Source organism: Urocitellus parryii, chromosome 2 (assembly GCF_045843805.1).
Source record: "Urocitellus parryii isolate mUroPar1 chromosome 2, mUroPar1.hap1, whole genome shotgun sequence".
Classification (NCBI taxonomy): domain Eukaryota; kingdom Metazoa; phylum Chordata; class Mammalia; order Rodentia; family Sciuridae; genus Urocitellus; species Urocitellus parryii.
In genome coordinates this window covers 38,479,963-38,501,439 of record NC_135532.1, presented here as the reverse complement: position 1 = coordinate 38,501,439, position 21,477 = coordinate 38,479,963, and the positions used below count along the sequence as shown (strand labels likewise).

Sequence of the window (21,477 nt, the reverse complement as noted above, 5' to 3'; positions counted from 1 at the left end):
AGGGTTTTTTGTTGTTGTTTAATATTTATTTTTTAGTTGTAGTGGGCACAATACCTTTATTTATTTTTATGTGGGGCTGAGGATTGAACTCAGGGCCTCGAAAGAGCTAGGCAAGCGCTCTGCCACTGAGCCACAACTGCATCCCCTCAAGTCCAGCTTGTTTCTTTTTGCTAACTCTAAATCTTTTTCAGTGATGATTTCCTTTTTTAAATCATAAAGGAATTTAGTCAGGCAGTGTTTTATTTTTACTTATGTTTGATTTTTTTTTAAGAGACGTGAAAATCAATAGCTTACAGTAGAGTAAATGTCAAACAACTGTGGACATGTAAGTCTCATTTTTCACTTGTGATAATCATAGCATACCATCAAGCTATTTTTATGGAGATCAGTAGTTGGGAACAATGAAAAAAAGAAATGTTAGACTTACTTCCTAATCTGTTCTCATGTCATGAACTTATTTAGGGAAAGTGATCTTAACATTTGCTTTTTATTTCTTCCTAGATGCTCACTCTACACATGGAAGATCCAACTTTAGAGATGAAAGATCTAGCAAAACGTATGAACGTTTGCAGAAAAAATTAAAGGATCGCCAAGGAACACAGAAGGATAAAATGAGCAGTCCACCATCATCACCCCAGAAATGCCCTTCTCCCATAAATGAACACAATGGACTTATAAAAGGGCAGACTGCCAGTGGTATAAACACAGGATCAGCAAAAAACAAATCGGGAAAAGTGAAAGGTTGTATACAAGTGGATACAGAACTAGAAGGTAAGGATTTAAAATACTCAGCCATTGTCACTGATACTTTTCATCATTGTTTAACCTACTAAAATTATATTCTGATTTTTCAGTCATTTTGTCCTGGTCCAAGTAAACTAGATTCATACCCTAACATTTCTTAAATATGAGAAAGGTTTTGTTACTAATCTGCTGCTTTTGATAATTTAGGAAATCTCAGGAATTTCACTTATATCATAAATTTTACTGATAGATAAGCATGCTCAGATAATGTTAATCCAGATTCCATTTCTTCTATTTCTAGATCTTTGATAAGGTTAACCTGGTTTTTATCAAAATTTTATTTCTCCAAACTTCTTTTATGTGTAAATCTCCAATAGATTTGTCCTTAACAAGTTCCTCTACATACTCTATAGTAATTCTTCATTCCTTTGAAAAGTTTTTTCTTTTAAAATACTATTTACTTTGGATCCTTCCCCTAGTCTGTTCACCAGATGAACTCTGAACACTATTTTTTATATATACTAGGTTCAATCTCTATAAACTAAATATAAACTGGATTAACAAATAACCTATCTTCAATTATGCCTACAACATGAAGTTAGTACCCAAGACTATAACATTAATTCTTACTACTACTTATCTTGACTTCTGTAGTTTCTGTATGTATGTTCTTTGGGATTTCTTAGATACTGACTATATCTCCTTTCATTTCTAATGGTAGATCAGTTCAAACTTTAAACAGTTTTCTCAGAGATGATGAAGCATACTAACCTGCCATTTCATAAATACTAATCCCATAACTTTCTCAGTTCTTGAATGTTTATCTAAACTTATACTCCTAATTCTTAGAATGTTTGATTATCAAATAATGTAGCTAATATTTGACTAGGAGCTCAGATGCTTTCAGCTTTGAGGAAATTTTCAAAATGTCAGCCATGGTAACTCTTCCCATCTTCCTTTTCCTTAAAATTTTAATTCCTCATTAATAAATTTTAAATAATGCTCTAATGGCCTTTTGTGGCTTATATATTAATAACATCTACTTCAGCTTTGAGACTTCCTGATCATTTTCAGCACAGATGTTTCCAAAGAATTAAGCTAAACTTTCATGTTTGTCAGTGGTATCAGTTATGGTTGAGCAAATTATATTCCTGTTTGGGGAAACCACAGTTATGGCATGACATGAAAAATTCTTAGTTAACTTAATAAGTTGCTCAAGATTGGCAAATCAAAACTTCCAAAGAAGAGAGTATTTTTTATACTGTGAATCGAAATACACTTTTTTTTTTTTTTTTTTTGGTACCAGGAATTGAACTCAGGGGTACATGACCACTGAGCCACATCCCCATCCTTATTTTTTATATTTTATTTAGAGCAGGGTCTCACTGAGTTGCTTAGCACCTTGCTTTTGCTGAGCCTGGCTTTGAACTTACGATCCTCCTGTCTCAGCCTACTGAGCTGCTGGGATTACAGGCATGTGCCCCATCCAGCAAAAATATACTTTTTATAAGAAAAGCTTATTGTTCACCTATGTATGTGTATATACATATTGTGTGTGTCTATGTGTATAATTGTGTGCATAGATATGTGCATAAAGATATGTAGTTATAATTAATAATCATGGTTGAACTTAAAATAGAAATTGAAGTAGACAAATACTAAAGGACCACAAATTGCACTGTATGAACTAAGGATAAAAAACTAGAAAATAAGGAGGTCGGGGGTGTAATTCAGTGGTAGAGCACTTGTCTAGCATGTGTGAGGCACTGTGTTTGATCCTCAGAACCACATAAAAATAAATAAGTAAAATAAAGATATTTTGTCCATCTACAATTTAAAATATTTTTTTAAAAAAACTAGAAAATAAAATCTCAAATACCAACCTAGTTTTATAAGACATGTTTTAGAGGAAGAAAGGATTGTATTTAAGTTTATTTTAATTTGTTTTGTTTTAAGAAAAAGATGAAGAAACTAAAGCATTTGAAGCACTTCTTTCCAACATTGTCAAACCTGTGGTGAGTATTTCATATTTTATTGGCATTTATATATGGGGGATGAGTTTGATTTAGTATATGTTCATTCAGGCTTTATTTAAAACTTATGAGAAGTGTGAGGTCAATAATATGTCATTATGGATTTGACCTAAGGAAAAACTACATTAATCAGTGAAGCAGAATATTAAGAAAAGCATTCTGTTTTTAAGCAAGGATACAATGTATCCTAAATGATATTACTTATCATTAGGATAGGCAGAGATCTGATAGTGTGGGTACACTGGATATCATAGTTTTAATCCATTTATATTATTTCCATGTAAAATGTATCCAGCTAACTCTGTAAGCAAAATGAGTTAAAATCAAATAATAGAAAAACTAGAAGATAATTAGTATTTTCCAGCCCTTTATAAGTATAGATATAATAGGATAAAGCAGAATATCAGAAAAATGTGTGGAAGCAGAATTGGCTTATATAAAATTATCTGTATACATTTAAAATAAGCTATATAAAGATAGAACCTGCCTACCATATGACCCAGCTATCCTACTCCTTGGTATGTATCCAAAAGAACTATAATTAGCATGCTGTAGTGATACGTGCATAACATTGTTTATAGCAGCATAATTTATAGTAGCCAAATTACAGAACCAGCCTAGGTCCCTGTCAGCCAACAAATAAATGATAAATGGATAAAGAAAATGCAGCATACATTCACAATTTGAGTTCTACTCAACCATAAAGAAGAATGAAACTATATCATTTATTGGTAAATGGATAGAACTGGAGAATATCATGCTTAGTGAAATAAGCCAAACTCAGAAAGTCAAGGGGTAAATGTTTTCCCTCAGGTGGAAGCTAGAGAGGAAAAAGGAATTTTAAAAAGCAGGGGTCTTGCAAAAATAGAAGGAAGATCAGTAGAGTAGAAACATGAGGGAAAGGGGAATGAAATTGACCAAATTATGCTTTGTGCATGTATGAATAAATTACAGAGCATTCCAATTTTATATATAACCATAATGCACCAATTAAAACTAAATGAATAGTGAGGTGCAGTGGCACATGCCTGAAATCTCAGAGGCTCAGGAGGCTGAAGCAGGAGGATCTCAAGTTCAAAGCCAGCCTCAGCAACTTATTAAGTCCTAAGTAACTTAGTAAGACCCTGTCTCAAAATAAAAAATAAAGAGGATTGGGCATGTGGCTAAGCACCCCTGGGTTTAATCCCTAGTGCCAAATAAATAAATAAGTAGAAAGAAGACCAATACAGGAGAGGAGGGGAATCAGGGAGAGGGAAGAGGGGAAGGAAAAAGTACTTGGAATTGAAGTGGAGCAAGTCTACAAATTGACCATTTTTGGCAGTATTGAATATCGAACCCAGGGCCTCACACATGCTAGGCAAGCACTCCACAACTGAGCTATACCCCAGCCCTTTTTATTTTTATTTTGAGACACAGTCTTGCTGGCCTCAAAGTTGCAGTCCTACCTCACCGTCTCAGGTGGTTAGGATTATAGGCATGTACCAGAACACCCGGCTCAAATTGAATTTTTTAAACCATTAAGAGCAGAAAGGATTCTTCACTGATAATCAAAAGAAATATAAACTGATCTCCTCTGAAGCTGCATGAAGTCTCATTTCCCCATAAAAATCTACGCAAACCAAAAAAAAGCTTGCATCATTAGCATTAGCAAAAAGCAAAACTAAAGGAAAGTGTAGTTAAATCATGACATGTTTTTACTGGACAAAATGAAAGAGCCATTAAAATATATGACTGAAGCATTACGAAATATGTGAAGATGTTCTTACAGAAGTGGGGAAAAAGGAATACTGAGGACCATACTGTTTGGACACCATAATTACAGTCTGTTTATAAAGAATTTAAGAAAAGACTAGAAAGGAAAACACCACAGTAATTGTTCTGATTAGTCTTTTTCTTCCTCTGCTTCTTTAAAGGGCTATAACTTCACTCCATTTTAAAAGCAATTTCATAGAAGTACCAGTGATTTAGATTGAATCCTGAATATGTTTATTACTGTTGTTGACTTTTTTATGGTAAAAGATGTAATATAAAAATATAGAGAATAAAAATAAATCTCCTTTTACCCACTCTTTCAACTTGATCATGCCAAGTTTGAGTTTTCATCCAGTCCTCTTTCAGGTCATTTGTGTATATCTATCCATTTAATAACCTGTGACAAAATTGAAAATAGAATGGAGAACACAGACACAGCCCCTGACTCAACTTAGTTTCATGGTCAGTATTATGCAGTAAATGTATAATGTAAAATGATAACTGAAGTGCCAGAACAAACAGAGAGTATTATCAATGTGTAATAGGGGGATTAAACATTGGCAGGAATGTTAGGGAAATTTTCCTAGGAAAGGATGATTGCTGAAATTTAAAGGAAAAGTAGTGCATTGGGCTTTGTGGACAGAGGATGGGAGTTTTCAAACAGTGACCAACAATTGAAAATCACTGAATATGGCATGCATTATGTTTTTGCAGGCCTCAGACATCCAGGCAAGGACAGTAGTACTTACCTGGTCACCACCTTCAAGCTTCATTAATGGCGAAACAGACCAGATTACTGTGCCAGAGCTCTACAGTTATGAAATTCTGGTCTCGAGTACTGGAAAAGATGGGAAATACAAAAGTCTTTATGTGTAGGTATTTGTTAGTTTTGTTCCTTCCCATTATGTAAATTAATGGTTGATCATAAATAGGTTATTTCTGATTTGGTTCTATTTTCCTTCTTCATGCTTTTATTTGGATCTGTAAATTGACCAGCAATAGTGATTTTGCTGTATAATGAAGGCTGATACACATTTCTGTCTATACTCCTCAGAACAATCTTTTTCATTGGCCACATTCAGCTCTTCCACCATCAGCTCCCTAATAAATGTCTCATATTCATATATTCTTGATGCGTTAAATATAAATTGTAGTATATAGAACCCAAGACCAAGAAATGGAGAACTTTGAATTGTGAACTCAGGTAAATGGATAGAGCATTTACATTGCTCCTCTGTGGACTTGGATTTAAGTCTTGTATATACATTCTATTGTAAAATGAACTTAGTACCAGAAATTACTTTTCTGCCTTTTTAATATAGAAATTGTTTATTCTAATGGAAAATATGAAAGGTAAAGCCAATTACTTCTTACAGTTTAAGCACCATCAAGATGATTAAGGAGGTGGTTAGTCATTTAAATGATCATGACAAGGATCACTGGCAACATCATCCACCTTGGTATCTTTTTTTCAAAAAATAGCTGTTAAGAAGAAAGGAAAAAGCTGGGGAGTACTCACCATAATGCATGAGGCACTGGGTTCGATCCTCAGCACCACATAAATATGAAAAATAAAGATGTTATGTCCACCTAAAACTAAAAAATAAAATATTTTTTAAAAAGAAGAAAGTGAAACTTACCTAGTGAATCTCATTTCATCACATACAATTATAAAATGCCCTGCCTTAGATTTTCTTGTGTTTATTTCTAATTTTGTATTCATGACTGTTTCTAGTTAGATATGGCTGTTTACTAAGAAGAAGGATTTATTTCCATTTGCAGCCTAGGCAGGGAACACAATAGTAACCTCCACTATCCTACACCAATTAAAGTCTTTTTCTGGGGATGCTACTATAATTGCCCAGTTTATTAAACTGTACTTTGATAGATAAGACATTATTTTTCATCATATTTATTGGTTTTGATTTAAGAAGCAGTGTAACTGAGAGGCATAGGGTAGGAAAGAAGTCTACAAAATAGGAGTGATTTGGTTGAAAGAAATAGAAGAGGGAACAGTGGGTTTTGTTTTGTTTTTGGTTTTGGCAGTATCAAGGGTTAAACCTATGTTCACTCTACCACTGAGCTATATCCCCAGACTTTTTAAAAGTTTTTAATTATTTTATTTTTTCTGTGGTGCTGAGAATCAAACACAGTGCCTCACATGTGGTAGGCAAGCACACTACCACAGAGCCATGACCCCAGCCCGACTTTTTAAATTTTGAAACAGAGTCTCTCAAAGTTTCCCAAGCTTATCTGGCTGGCCAGAAACTTATGGTCTTTGCCTCAGCTTCCAGTCACTCATTATAGGTGTTCACCGCTACAACCAGCTGGGAACAGTGATTTTTAAATAAAAGAAAAAGGAAAGTGGGGGCTGGAAGTATAGCTCAGAGGTAATGTACTTACCTAGCATGTGCCAAACCCTGGGTTTGATCCCCAGCTCTCCAAAAAAACAATCGAGAAGAAATGGAGAACAGATTAGTTTGTGGCTACATACTCAAATAATAGTTGTAGCAAATGATTTTAGTTTGTATGCTGCTGTATTTAAAAATATAATAGTGATATATATAATTAAAGTCATGTTATTATATACAAAATGGATTTTTTAGTAATAAATTTTTTAGCAATGATTCCATTTCCTCAAAAGTTAAATATCTTCCCTAACGCCACACCAAAAAAAAAAAAAAGCCTTGTCTACACATTTGATTTGCTTAACATACTTTGCTGTTTTAAAATAGTAAGAATTCTATATTAATGAAATCTGAATAAGATTTTAGTTAATAAAGAAACAGTAGGTTGGGTGCGGTGGCACATACCTGTAATCCCAGGGGATTAGGAGGCTGAGGCAGGAAGATTGCAAATTCAGAGCCAGCCTCAGCAATTTTGCAAGGCCCTAAGCAATTTCAGGAGACCTGTCTCAAAATAAAAAGGACTAAGAATGTAGTTGAGTGGTTAAGCCCTTCTGGATTCAATCCCTGGTACCAAAAAAAAAAAAAAAAAAAAAAAAAAAAAAGAACAGTATAATACACATCCTTTGGAAATGCTTTATTTGTCAAACACTGAAATATTACTCTTTTTCCCCCACCAGAGGAGAAGAAACAAGTGTCACATTAAATGATCTCAAACCAGCTACAGATTACCATGCAAAGTAAGGAACTCCTTCATGTTGCCTTTATATGATATATTACAGAATTATGATTTTGGTTTTTTGGTTTTTGTTTTTTCTTAACAGTTTCCTTGTAAGTATAGGATATAATTTATTAATTTTAGACTAGAAATAACCAAAAGCATTTAACTTCAGTGTAATAGTGAGGAAAGATTTAATCACTGAGTTTATAGGATCTAGGGATTGAAATGAATCTGTAGAATATATCATATCTAATTTAGTTCTGGAGACTTGTCCCAGCTTTTTGAAATTTTTGTTAATAGAATCAAATTATACTTGGTTTATTCTTACTGCATTGTGTTTTGGAAAGAGCATAAGATACTAAACCATAGAATTTCAAATTTAATAAGAGTAACTCAAAATGTTTTATAATTTTTCCAATATATATTGCCAAACATAAATTTTAGGGCTTCCCCAACTAGGGTCCAATATAACATTTAGTTAATCACCTAGTTTTTAAAAAGCTTTTATAGCTGGGATTATTCCTATTAAACTATTAACTCTTCAAGTAAATTTTCCATGGTTAAACCCAAAGTCTTGTCTAGCCTAATATTTTTCAAACTGGATTGCCACCATTGTTGAGTCATCAATTTAATTTTGTGGTTTATATTCAACATTTTTAAAAAAACAAAATAGAATCAAATGAAATAGAAATTATCTGTATATTAATAATATTGGTTCAGGAACTATTATTTTAAGAAATTCTTGTTACAGGTATGTACAGACATAGTTAGGTCTACAATTTAAAATGCATTTCTTACTTTGGGTTTCAGTAAAATAAAAAGAAAGCCACTGGTCTATACTGTTTTTTTAAGGATCATCTCTTTGTATTTTCTTTATAGAACACTTAGAAAGCTACCTTATTGAAAATACTTTAAAATTATGCTTTTGAAAGTAAGCTACAGTGATTCTACAGGGTAAAACTATTTTATCCCCTTAGAGTACAGGCAGAGTCCAATTCTATAAAGGGAACTCCTTCAGAAGCTGAAAGCTTTACTACCTTGAGCTGTGAACCTGATATACCTAATCCACCAAGGATAGCCAATCGGACCAAAAATTCACTTACTTTGCAATGGAAGGTAAGAGTATTTCGTAAAGTAGTTCTAACTGTACATTTCTCCCCCTGCCTATAGTATGAAATTTCAATTGTTTTTGAAGACTGAAAATTCTTTAAGCCAACTTGTTCTTTAAATATAAGAAATAGGCATTCTTATACCTTCAGATAATTCTCTTACAGGTTTTTCCTAGTATTTGTACATGTGATGACACTGAGATTCGTTACAATAATTCTTAATTTACTACTCCTATTTATAATAGTTTGTAATAATACCTTTATATCCTAAATATTATCCTAAAATCAGATTCATGGTAACTAGACTCAGTTTTTTAAATATTAAAAAAAAAAAAAACTGCCTTAAAGGAGAAACAAAGCTATTCTTAATAGGATATTGTATGTTCTAATATAGCAATGTTTGGGCCCAAATACACACAAAGATATTATAGAAAAAAATACGTGGAATTGATTATTCAGATACCATAAGCAGTATTCTCATTTGTGACATTAATTTCTTATATATAGTGTGCAGGTCTTGGTATATTTCAGAACAAAATTAAATAGTCTTGGGCTGAGATTGTGGCTCAGCAGTAGAGTGCTCGTCTAGCATGTGCAAGGCCTTGAGTTCTATCCTCAGCACCACATAAAAATAAATAAGTAAAATAAAGGCATTGTGTCCAACTAAAACTAAAAATTAAATATTTTTTTAAAAGTTAAATAGTCTTTCCCAAAGTGCATAGTAGTTATATGTTGGGAAAAGTCAGTGTCTTCCAAACTGTACAAAAAAATACCTTAACAAATGGAAGTAAGTTCTAGATTCTAATCATTACAAACAGATATTTCACCTACATGGACATCTAACAAGACATCCAAAAGTGATAAGAGGAAAGGACCAATTTCTTATTGGACTGATCGTCCAACATTCTACAGTGCTCTCAGTACCTTATAACCATCAGCCACTTCACCTGCATATTGTGATCAGATCAGAAATACCCCTTACAAAATTTCAAAACACTCTCTACAAAGAAATACCCCTGTTAGCAACCGTTGGTTTGCAGTGAGCTATAACCACTTACCATGATTTAATTATGTACTTTCAAGAACAAAACTTATTACTAATTTTCCTCTGAAAGCTTTTGAGAATTTGGGGCTTTCTACTTGATTAGTAGCTTTGTTAGCCCCTAGTTCTGAGGATATTTAATGTTCTGTGGAGTTTGTAATAGTTTGTAATAATACTTTTATATCCTAAATATTATCCTAAAATCAGATTCATAGTAACTAGACTCAGTTTTTTTAAATATTAAAAAAAAACTATAGAAAAAAAATGTGGAATTGATTGTTTAAAAAAAACTAAAGTACATGAGTATATGCAAATCAAATATATACACATTTCCATTGTAATAAAAAGTATGGCTAACTTTATTCCATATCACTCTTTAGTTGTAGCAAGACCTTTTATTGATGAATATGCTCGGGCCCTGTCTATTGATAGGGCATTTGGGTAACATCCCTTCACTACTCTTCATTCTAAAGATAATCTAAATGCAGTTCTGAAATTTCTACCTTTACCAATATGCCAACAGCCCAATGTAAGCAGCAAGTGCTTCTTATTCAAGTTACACAGACTTGGACTCTTATAGAAATGGCCCTGAAAATACGCAGTAATCTGGGTAGTTGAGGAAAGAGCCATCAGTGTTAATGTTATTGGACATAATTTTAAATACCTCAGAGTTGCTGAGAGGATTAAACAGATAATTTTTATAATGCTTGGTTATGTCTAGAAAATATAAATAGCATAATACTACTGTTTTTATTTAATTTTAAAGATGAAGAAAACTTGGGCTGGGATTGTGGCTCAGCCGTAGAGTGCTTGCCTAGCATGTGAGAGGCCGTGGGTTCGATCCTCAGCACCACATAAAAATAAATAAGTAAAATAAGGATATTGTGTCCAATACAACTAATAAATATTTAAAAAAAAAAAAAAGACAAAAACTTGATTAGTTTAGTGACTTGGTATCCAGTCTTGTGGCTCTGCTGTCTTGCATAATCTACAAGCATTCCAATGGAAACTAGTGTGGAGTAAGAACAGCAACATGAGTTGGCACTTGGGGTAGCAGTTGGAAGTATTTTATCCATTGATGTTTATAATTGCCAGTGCAATGGTGTTAATAAAAAGCTGAGATTGGGCTCTTACTCTCTTTAATTGCCAGGAGCCAGGCTAATCTGCTTAGCCTCTGGAATATTGTTTGGTAGGAATGTTGGTTTGGGAGTCATACAGACCAAAATCAGTTCTGCTTCATTCTAATGACTCTTTGTGATTTATGATAATTTACTTATGTTCTTCCAAGTCCCCATTTCCTGTGTCGTAAAATTTAGGTAATAATATATTAGAATTGCTGTGATGATTAAATGAGCTAAAGTAAACATAGTTTCTCCTCCAACTTGGAGAAAAGCTGGAAGATGGGTCTCAGGTTGTAGAAGGTAGACATTTTAATAGCCTCACTTTTTTTTTTTTTAATGTGAAAGGAAAGTGTGAGACTTTTAACAACCATAGATGAGAGCAACCTGCAGTCATTAACTCTTGGGAAATAATATTTTTACACCCCTCTTTTACACCCCTTATTGCAGTCTCTATGTCTGAATTATTTTCCTCTTCTATATCAGAGTCTCCCAACAATCCTTTCTTTGCTCCCTTCTCATTTTGTTCACTTTTAACTGTCATTGCTATGCCAATGAGTTGAATATTGCTTTAACTTATATAGTATGTTTAATTTTTTAAGATGAAAGATCTGTTAGTATTCAACAATTTAAACTTATAAAAGACATTATTAAAAAATTTGTGATCCTTAAAAAAAGTGATATATATATATGAATATTATTCAGCATTAAAAGAGAATAAAATCATGGCATTTGCAGGTAAGTGGATGGAGTTGGAGAATATAATGCTAAGTGAAATTAGCCAATCCCAAAAACCCAAATACCAAATGTTTTCTCTGATTTAAGGATGCTGATTTATAATGTGGTTGAGGGGGAGGCGGGAGCATGGGAGGATTAGATGAACTCTAGATAGGATAAAGGGGAGGGAAAAAAAGGGAGGGGGTAGGAAAGACGGTGGAATGAGATGGACATCATTACCCTAAGTACATGTATGAAGATATGAATGGTGTGGTTCTACTTTGTGTACAACCAGAATATGAAAAAATGTGCTCTATATGTGTAATATGAATTGTAATGCATTCTGCTATCATATATAACAAATTTTAAAAAATTAGTGATACTTGATTGCTATTTATATTATTGACAGTTATTATATTAAAAATGGATTCCAGAAAATTATAGAGGCAAATTCTCCGCAGAACCATTTCAAAACTTACAGTTATTTAATTTTGACAAGCAAAATTTCACAGTTGTCTTCTAATATGAAGTCGTAAGAACAGTGATAATCATGTGTTCTACAAAGATGAAATGAGTTGAAATTTTAGGAAGAAAATTCAGTTAAGAATAAGGTTGAGATTCTTGATTTCTAGTGATAACATGCTGCAGTAAAATGCCAAGGGAGACTCTAATTTTCACCCCTAAAGATAAGCAGATTACTGAATTGTTCATCTCAGGTGATGGATTTATTGAATCTACACATAGACATCCAGAGTTCCTTTTAGCATCCTAGTTCTTCCTTCTTTGGTGTATCACACAATATTTCATATAAATTTTTTTTCTTTAAATATTTTTTAGTTGTTGATAGACCTTTATTTTATTTATTCATACAAGTGCTGAGAATCAAACCCAGTATCTCACACATGTTAAGCAAGTGCTCTACCACTGAGCTACCGCCCCAACCTCTCCATATAGATTTTTTTTTGTATGTATTTTTTAGTATAGTTGTAGGTAGACACAATACCTTTATTTTTATGCGGTCCTGAAGATCGAACCTGGTGCCTCATGCGTGCCAGGCAAGCATTCTACCATTGAGCCACAGCCCCAGCCCTCCATATAAATTTTAAAGTGCGTGTTTAATTATAATGATAGGATTGATTGAAAGGAACTGAAAGCCTGAGAGAAGAGCAAAGTGATTTTTTTTAAGGATTATGAATATTCGGATAGTTCTTGCTAAAGGATTATTCTGTGTTCACAAAAATTTGTAGCCTCTTGTTTTTCTATGGATACTTTTCCAGGACTAAGTCACAGAGAACATCCACAATATAAAATAGATCCCTTAGCTTAGATTGCGGTATCATTTATGAAAGTACTAATTTGTATTCTTTTTGTTGTTGTTTTTTGGTATTTATTGTAGGCACCTAGTGACAATGGTTCTAAAATCCAAAGCTTTATTTTAGAATGGGATGAGGTAAGCAAATTTAATCTTTTTAAATGATTAAGATTATGTATATGTCTTCAGACAAAAATAACATTTTTGTTTTTATTTATTTTTTCTTAGAAATATGAATGGTTTTATGTGGTGTATAAGTGGATTGATAGTGTTCTTAGAAAACATTACTGACTGAACCACCTCTCTGTTTTGTTTTAACTAAATCACCATCAAAACTGTCATGGAATTATCTTGATGAAGGCATTTTTTTCCCTACATCAGCCTTAATGACAAGGACATTTATTTCCTACAGCTGCTGTAACAGAATGTAATAGAATGTCCTCTGTTACAGTAAACTTGATGACTTGAAACAGCATATGTATTTTCTTACAATTTGGGAGTTCAGAAGTCTAAAATGGTTTTCACTGGGCCAAAATCATGTTGTCAGCCTGACTCTGTTGCTTCCAGAGGCTCTAGCAGAGACTCTACAATCTTTCTTTTGACCAGCTTTTGGAAGCTGTCCTCATAGACAGATGACATTGCTTATCTTCCCCATGCTTCCACTGTCACATCAACTTTTTTATCTTCTGCCTTCAGATCTCTATCTGCCTCCCTCTTTTGATTCCATTTATGGTCTACCAGATAATCTAGGATCATCTCCCATCTCAGGATTCTTAACTTGTCATATTGTTCAGTCCTGTCACTACCATAACATTCACAGATTCTAGGGATTAGGACCTGGATATCTTTGGGAGCCATTATTCATCCTGGCACAGAAAGCATACTCAGCTTTCTGTTAAGTTCATTGTTTTGCTCTTGGCAATCCTGTTCTCTCTTTTCCTGCTTCTTATACCTAAGAGAAGGGGCCAGAAAGAAAGAAATTCCATTGATAATTTGGGTATGCAGCAGTTATAGTTAAAAGCACAATCAAGAAGGTTTTAATTCCAGAATTTAAATTTCTGTTAACATTAACAGAATCACATTAATATGGAAGGAAAACTATTGTCATGATAAATGATGAGAAAATATTTGGTAAAATTTAGCACCAAGTAGAAATAGAGCAGTAATTCCTGATTTGATAATTTTTGTGCCATCACTAATCAATAAAGTATTTCTGGTCAAAGCAGAAACAAGTCAAGGTTCCTGGTTATCCACAATTGCGTTTAACATTATTCAAGAAACTATAGTTAATGCTGTATGACTTTGAACTGACACAGGACATTATAGCCATGATGTCTGCTGAGAAGCCAAATTATCATTTAAAGATGATTTTCTACTTATACCACTCAGTAGACTCAACTAAGTACCATTAAAAGTAATAAGCGAGTTCTGTGAAATAACTAGGTATAGGCTAAAGTTTTTCTCTGAAGAGTCTTCCTAACCATCCTTTACCTCTACCAACCCAATAAAGAAAAATGGGGCTGGGGATGTGGCTCAGTGGTAAAGTGCTTGCCTGGCATGCATGAAGCCCTGGATTCAAATCCCCAAGCACCAAAAAAAAAAGAAAAGAAAAATGGGTGGAGAACAAGAAACTTGTCAATTTTACTCAGCACCCTACATTTCTAAAACTAGTTGTCCTGAGCCTACCCGATATTTCTTTCTCCCTTTTTATTACCTAGAAGGGCTATTCTGTCTTCGGTGTTGCTAGGATTCTTTCAGTGCCAAGTCTAATCAGTGGCTCCTCCAAATCTTCATTTAAAGGTACTTAGCAGTATCTAGGATGAGATTTGAGGATAAGTAGAGATCTTTTCTTAAAACCGTATTCAGCCAAACCTTGCTGAATAATCCAAACTGTTGCTTATGACTCAAATAACTAAGGCAGGAGGATCACAAGTTCAAAGCCAGCCTCAGCAATTAAACAAGGCCCCAAGCCACATAGTGAGAACCTGTCTCAAAATTTAAAACTTTTAAAAAGGTGGAAGTTGCGGGAGAGGGCATTCTGGGGATGTAACTCAGTCATAAAGTGCCCCTGAGTTCACTCTTCAATGCCAAGAAGGAGAAAAGATAAAAGAAATGAGAAAAAAGAAAAAACCTGTTTGCATAGAACTTTTCATAGGTTGAAGAAAAGCTGCCGCTTTAATTGCCATTCTGTTTCCACTACTACCAGTGTCCCCTGTGAAGATTATAAGATCATTCCTGGAAAGAGTTTTTTTTTTATTATGGCTAGGTCTAGCATTATCTAAAACACTGTACTTAATTCAATAAGCTATACAAATATACCTACTTTCTACTTTCTTTAATTCTGCACTTGATGAAGTATTATATATATATACATACATATATATACATACACATATACACATACATATATATATGTCACATACTTTTCTTAAGATCCATGATTTACATGTAACAAATGATTTTTAATGTATACTAGCTAATATCAAGAAGGAATTGATGTGGATTTGCCTTTTTTTAAAATAATATGCACGATGTAACCATTTCTTTTAGGGAAAAGGAAATGGAGAATTTTGTCAGTGTTACACGGGCTTACAGAAGCAATTTAAAATTACTAAACTGTCACCAGCAATGGGTTGTAAATTTAGACTATCAGCCAAAAATGACTATGGTACAAGGTAAGACATATTTTATAAAATAAATATTGGAGATATCTGTTCAACTTCATTCAGATGCATGCTTATTCAGTTCAAATTATCCACTAGAAATTCTGCTCTATTTTGTTGACATAGTTACAATATTAACAAAAGCTGTAAGAGAATTTCTTAGTTTTGTGAGTGCCGCAGGTAAGAATAAAGTTAGCAACTTTTCCAATTTCAAATATAAATTAAAACATTCACCTGTGACTAAGAAGTTTTGTATTAATTCTCAGCATATGTGCTTTCATTGTTTTGTTTAAGTCTGTTAAATTCCAAGCGCATCTAAGATGAATGATTTAAATACAAAGAGAATCATATTGAAATTATTTATATTCTAGAGATAACCCTACTCACCTTTATGAGGGCAGGTGTATTTAATTATCTAATCAAGAATTTGCATTTTCTGTTTCATATAAATGGCATTATATGAAAGTATGTTTGTACCAATAGAAGTCTGTTACTATTACTGTGTTCACACCTTTCATATAAGTGTGTATTTCTTCACTGACTAGGTAATTAAAATATAAAGTCTTGATTTGGGGATATAACCCAGCAGTAGAGTGCTTGCCTAGCATACTGAGGCCCCTGAGTTCAAATCCTTAACACCACAAAAAACAAAAACAAAAAAAAGATAGGAAAGTTGAACAGTACTGAAGTTTGTTGTTGGTTTTTGTTTGTTCTGGTGGGTTTTGTTTGTTTGTTTGTTTCATTTTGTTATTACTTTGTTTTATTTTTGGTTTTTTTGGCAGTATCTGAAATTGAACCCAAGGCCTCACACAAGACAAACACTGAGCCATAACCCCATCTTTTTATTCTAAGTCTGTGTCTCACTAAGTTACCCAGGCTGCCTTGAGCTTTAGATTCTCTTGTTTCAGCCTCCTAAATAGCTGGAATTATAGCTTATACCAGCATTCGCAGCTAACATTGCCTCACAGGCACTTTACCACTGAGCCACATCCCAGCTCTTTTTATTTTTTATTTTGAGAGAGGGTCTTGCTAAGTTGCTTAAGGCCTCACTGTGTTGCTGAGGCTCATCTCAAACTTGGGATATTCTGGGGCTGGGGTTGTGCCTTGCACGTGTGAAGCACCGGGTTCAATCCTCAGCACCACATAAAAATAAAGGTATTATGTCCATCTTCTACAACTAAAAAAATATTAAAAAAAAAAAAACTTTGGGGCTGGGGATGTGGCTCAAGCAATAGCGCACTCGCCTGTCATGCATGGGGTGCTGGGTTCGATCCTCAGCACCACATAAAAATAAAGATGTTGTATCCACTGAAAACTAAAAAATAAATATTAAAAAATTCTCTGTCTCTTAAAAAAAACTTGGGATCCTCCATCTTCATCCTCCCAAGTCGCTGGAATTATAGGCATGCATCACTACAACCACTACATTTTTTAAAGAATACTAATTCACTTTTTGATATTTAACCTGGTTAACTTTGAAGATATTATCAAATCCAAGATAAATTATTTGGATTGTAATAACCATCAAAAGTTTTCATTTTCTGGGGTTGGTGATGTAGCTCAGTGACAGTGACAGGGCGCTTGCCTAGTATGTTCAGGGCTCTGGGTTTGACCGACCCCTCCATACTACAAAAATAAAAATTTTCATTTTCAAAAAAATAACATTAGTCAAAAATTTATTCCTTAGTTATAAAAATAATTCTTGTTATTCTTCTTTAAAACTTGTTTGTTTCAACAGTGGTTTTAGTGAAGAAGTCTTATATTACACCTCAGGCTGTGCCCCTTCTATGCCAGCAAGTCCTGTATTAGCAAAGGCCGGAGTTACTTGGTTGTCCTTACAGTGGAGTAAACCCTCAGGAACACCGTCAGATGAAGGAATTTCTTATATTTTAGAGATGGAAGAAGAAACTTCAGTAAGTATGAATATGTATTTTAAATAGGGTATTGAAAACATTTTAGTGTAACATAATACTTCAGATAAATAAATATTGCCACAATAGTTAGCTCCTGCCCCAAGTCCCTTTAGGCCTTTTTATTATTATTTGGGAGGAGTTGGGAATGAGGGAGAACTCAATCTTTTGTTTTCCTCAAATGTAAAAAAGTCATTTATTTTTTGAGTGTATATGTACTGGGGGAAAAAAGCATAGATTATACTTTAAATGTATTCATTTAACATCTGGGGATGTAGCTCAGTGCTAAAGCACTTGCCTAGCATGCACTGCAGAAGAAGAAAATCTATCCATTTTGGGGAAAATATTTTGGGGAGGGAGAAGATCACAGCCTCCTACTAGGCAAAGCACCTTTAAAAGATGAGGAAAAGTCTACCTTCTCCAACTATAATTATATGCTACTTCTCAAAGTGTCACAGAAGATTTAAGAGTCTTACGTGAGACGAAGTGTAGCCTGAATGGATACTTGTTGCTCGTCTTCTGTGAGCTAGAACCTAGCTGAATAAGAGGGTATATTCTGTTATTTCTTTCTTTAGTTCCATAGTTTTTCTTTTTTAAAAAAAAATTTTAAAGTTTATTTTTTAGTTTTCAACGGACATAGCATCTTTGTAGTTCCATAGTTTTTCAAAACTACTTTGAAACAATATGGGTCAAAATAGCAATAGTCTGAAAACACATATTGATTAAAATTTGTACAGAGGATAAGATATATAGCACAGTAGTAGAGTTAATGCCTAGTATGCACAAGGGCCTTGGTTTTATCCTCGTCATTGTTAAAAAAAAAAAAAAAAAAAAAAAAAAAGTACACTAATGTTCATAATAGCATTTTTTGTGCTAGCCAAAAACTGAAGCAGAGCCAGGAACAGTGGCTCATACCTGTAGTCCTGGCTACTCTGGAGGGTGAGGCAAGTGTTTTGCTTGAGTCCAAGAGTTCATCTGGGGATGTAGCTCAGTGCTAAAGTACTTGCCTAGCATGCACTGGACAATGTAGCAAGACCCTGTCTCAAAAAATAAAAAGTAGAAGTAACTCATGTCCATCAGTGGATAAATGAATAAACAAAATGTGGTATACCCTATACAGTGAAATATCATTCAGCCATAAAAAGGGGAATACTGATAACATGCCAGAACATGAATGAATTTTCACATCATTGTACTAAGTAAGAAAACCAGTCACAAAAGACCAAATATTGTGTGATTCCGCTTGTACGAATTGACAATTGATGGAAGCAGAAAATGGATGAAAAGAGGGGAAAGTAACTGCTAACCAAAAAAGGACAGGCTTGATTCTGGAATTAGGGTTTGGGTGATGGCTACACAATCTTGTGCACCTTTGAATTATATTACTATGAAACAGTGGAATTTTATGTATGAATTGTATGTCAGTTTTTTAAAATTTTAAACATGATAACATTAGGGAAGCAGTAAAGCATTGTCACTAGAACTGTAAAGAGTGGCTCAAACCTGAGCAGTATCCTCACCTGCCAGTACACCCAACCATTGATTTATTCACCTGAACACAGTACATTGAGGACAAATTAAACTTTTAAAATTTTAAAAATGATAGCATTGGTAAAACAGTAAAGCATTGTCATTGGAACTATAAATAGCAGTCTCAAACCTGAGAAGTATCCTCACCTGCCAGTACAACCAGCCATTGCTTTATTCACCTGAATACAACACATTCAGGACAAATTAAACTATTAAATAGTTACACACTGATTAGCTTTTGTGTAACATCTGGAAACTTCCCTTTAGTTCTTGGGATAGGTAACTGATGGAGAAGTTGCCTTTGACCCCTTTTCCTCCCTCAACACAAGGATCTTCTCTTGGCTGCTATATTTATTGAAAATTTAAGTAATCTCCTTCTTCATTCTACAACGGTTCACTAGCATTTCTGGGTCCATGCACTCAGGATAGAAGCATCAACATGAGAATAGCAGAGTATTAATTACATTGCACCTAACAGGAGATGAAGAGGAGAAACCTGGGTCTCCCTATATTTCTCCTGTTAAACATCTAATGAAGATTCTGTTTTTTTCTTTTTCAGGGTTATGGTTTTAAGCCTAAGTATGATGGAGAAGATCTTGCTTACACTGTGAAAAATCTCAGACGTAGTACAAAGTATAAATTTAAGGTAGGCTTTTTTTTAGTAAGTGCATATTAATTATACAGAATAATGGATTTCATTGTGGCAAGTTTGCACTTAAGGTAAGCTTTGAAAGCCCTTAAAATATTTGTTTTTTGTATTAATTGTTCTTGTTTTAAGTACATACTTCATTTCTTTGGTTTTTAAATCATAAGTAATTGATCTATTCTAACAAGCTTTTTTGTTTTACTTTTGTATTACATCATACTTTTCAAACTTTATATATTTAAATTCAAAACCAGTTTAATGTTTTGGGGGACTCTTTCATGCATAATGTGAACAAATGTCTTTTAAAATACAAATTTTCTTAAACATGCTCAGTGTGCTTTTTGGACAGTGATATCAAAAGGTAATGCTGTATTTTTCTCAGTGCATCATATGGAGTAGTGCACAATTTCAGGTTGTCCCATCTGATAATCATTTGAGGGAAACAATATCTACCATGTTTCTTCCCTTTGTAATAAATAGTTTGTAAGTACTATGTACTATTGTAAACGTCTTACTTCTTATTAAATTTTCATATTAGTTTTAGTACCCATTGATGGTCCTGTCTGAATCAGTAATCACTATAATTGATGGTTCCAAGTAATGATTTTTAATTTTATCATTCCATGTACATATCATTCTTGCTCATTTGAGGCAGTGACAAGCTTTGAAGATTCTTTTGTAGATACTTCCAAAATTTATCTTTGCTACTACAGCATCATTCTGGGGTATTAGCAATGTGATGTGTATATACATTGCTGTTTCTTGGCAGCCAGTGCTTGAACTGGTTAATATATAAGATAATATAAGCGAGCCTAAATATTATACAGAAGTTTTCCCAAGAATATAATAGGATGCTTATCAGTTGACGAATTCAACATTTAAACTTTCCTTAAAATTACTTATCGTTTTAAATAATAGAGGCCACTAAATTATTTTTGTTATTAAAAAGCAAAGTTAAATTTTAGTACCCCTTAAGAATCTTATAAATAAACCTTAATAATAATGAGAAATTTGATTACATGGTGCATGATAATCACAGTCATTATGTTTTATATATAGCTTCATTTTAAAGACTTCTGATGTTCCAAACACAGTTTTTATATTTACAAAATTCATAAAATACCTGGGGAATACACACTTTCAGTCTAGTTTTTATGGTGATGTTAAATTGTATTTTTGCTCAGTAATAGTTATCATGCCAACAGGTCTTCTATCGAGGAATTTGTTTGTCTTTTTTAATTTATCAAGTTTATTAAACTTAGAATTCTACTACCGTGTGACACCAAGATGTTATTTCCACTGAATCCACACACATACTGAATAAACACACATAAATATGTGTCACTTTTACTGACTTACTATAGAAATTTGCCCTATAGAAGTCAATCTCAAATTGCAAGGAGAGGGAGTATGCAAACAATCTCCAAGGAGACAGTCAGCAGTTCTAATAGGCCGTTCCCAAATAAAAAAAGGATCAGGAATAGGGATCAGGAGTGGAAATACACATCTATAAGCCACCTCTTTACGCATCACTTAATTATAGAAAGGTGTTTTGTACAGGCTTATTAAGTAACAAACTAAAATAGTGATAAGCTCTACAGACCAGACCATTCCATCAGCATTATCTGGGAACTTGTTAGAAGTTTTAAGATCTCAAGTCCTCATTGCCACCAACTAAATAAGCATTTTTGGAGGCCTATCAATCTGTGTTATAGGAGACCTTCTAGGTAATTCTGGTGCTTGCTAAAATTTGAGATCCACTGATCTGGGGTAGG

General features: G+C 33.6%; 1 protein-coding gene across 2 annotated transcripts in view; it reads left to right on the top strand.

The window, feature by feature from the left end:
- Fndc3a (fibronectin type III domain containing 3A) overlaps positions 1 to 21,477 on the top strand; it is a 161,204-nt gene that overhangs the window by 112,504 nt on the left and 27,223 nt on the right. For both annotated transcript variants that reach the window (XM_026393672.2, XM_026393673.2), the window contains 9 exons: positions 502 to 771; positions 2,701 to 2,759; positions 5,244 to 5,401; positions 7,615 to 7,674; positions 8,633 to 8,771; positions 13,038 to 13,091; positions 15,504 to 15,628; positions 17,355 to 17,529; positions 19,616 to 19,702. In XM_026393672.2, the coding sequence (XP_026249457.1) occupies positions 502 to 771; positions 2,701 to 2,759; positions 5,244 to 5,401; positions 7,615 to 7,674; positions 8,633 to 8,771; positions 13,038 to 13,091; positions 15,504 to 15,628; positions 17,355 to 17,529; positions 19,616 to 19,702 (1,127 nt within the window). The remainder of the gene's footprint in view (positions 1 to 501; positions 772 to 2,700; positions 2,760 to 5,243; positions 5,402 to 7,614; positions 7,675 to 8,632; positions 8,772 to 13,037; positions 13,092 to 15,503; positions 15,629 to 17,354; positions 17,530 to 19,615; positions 19,703 to 21,477) is intronic.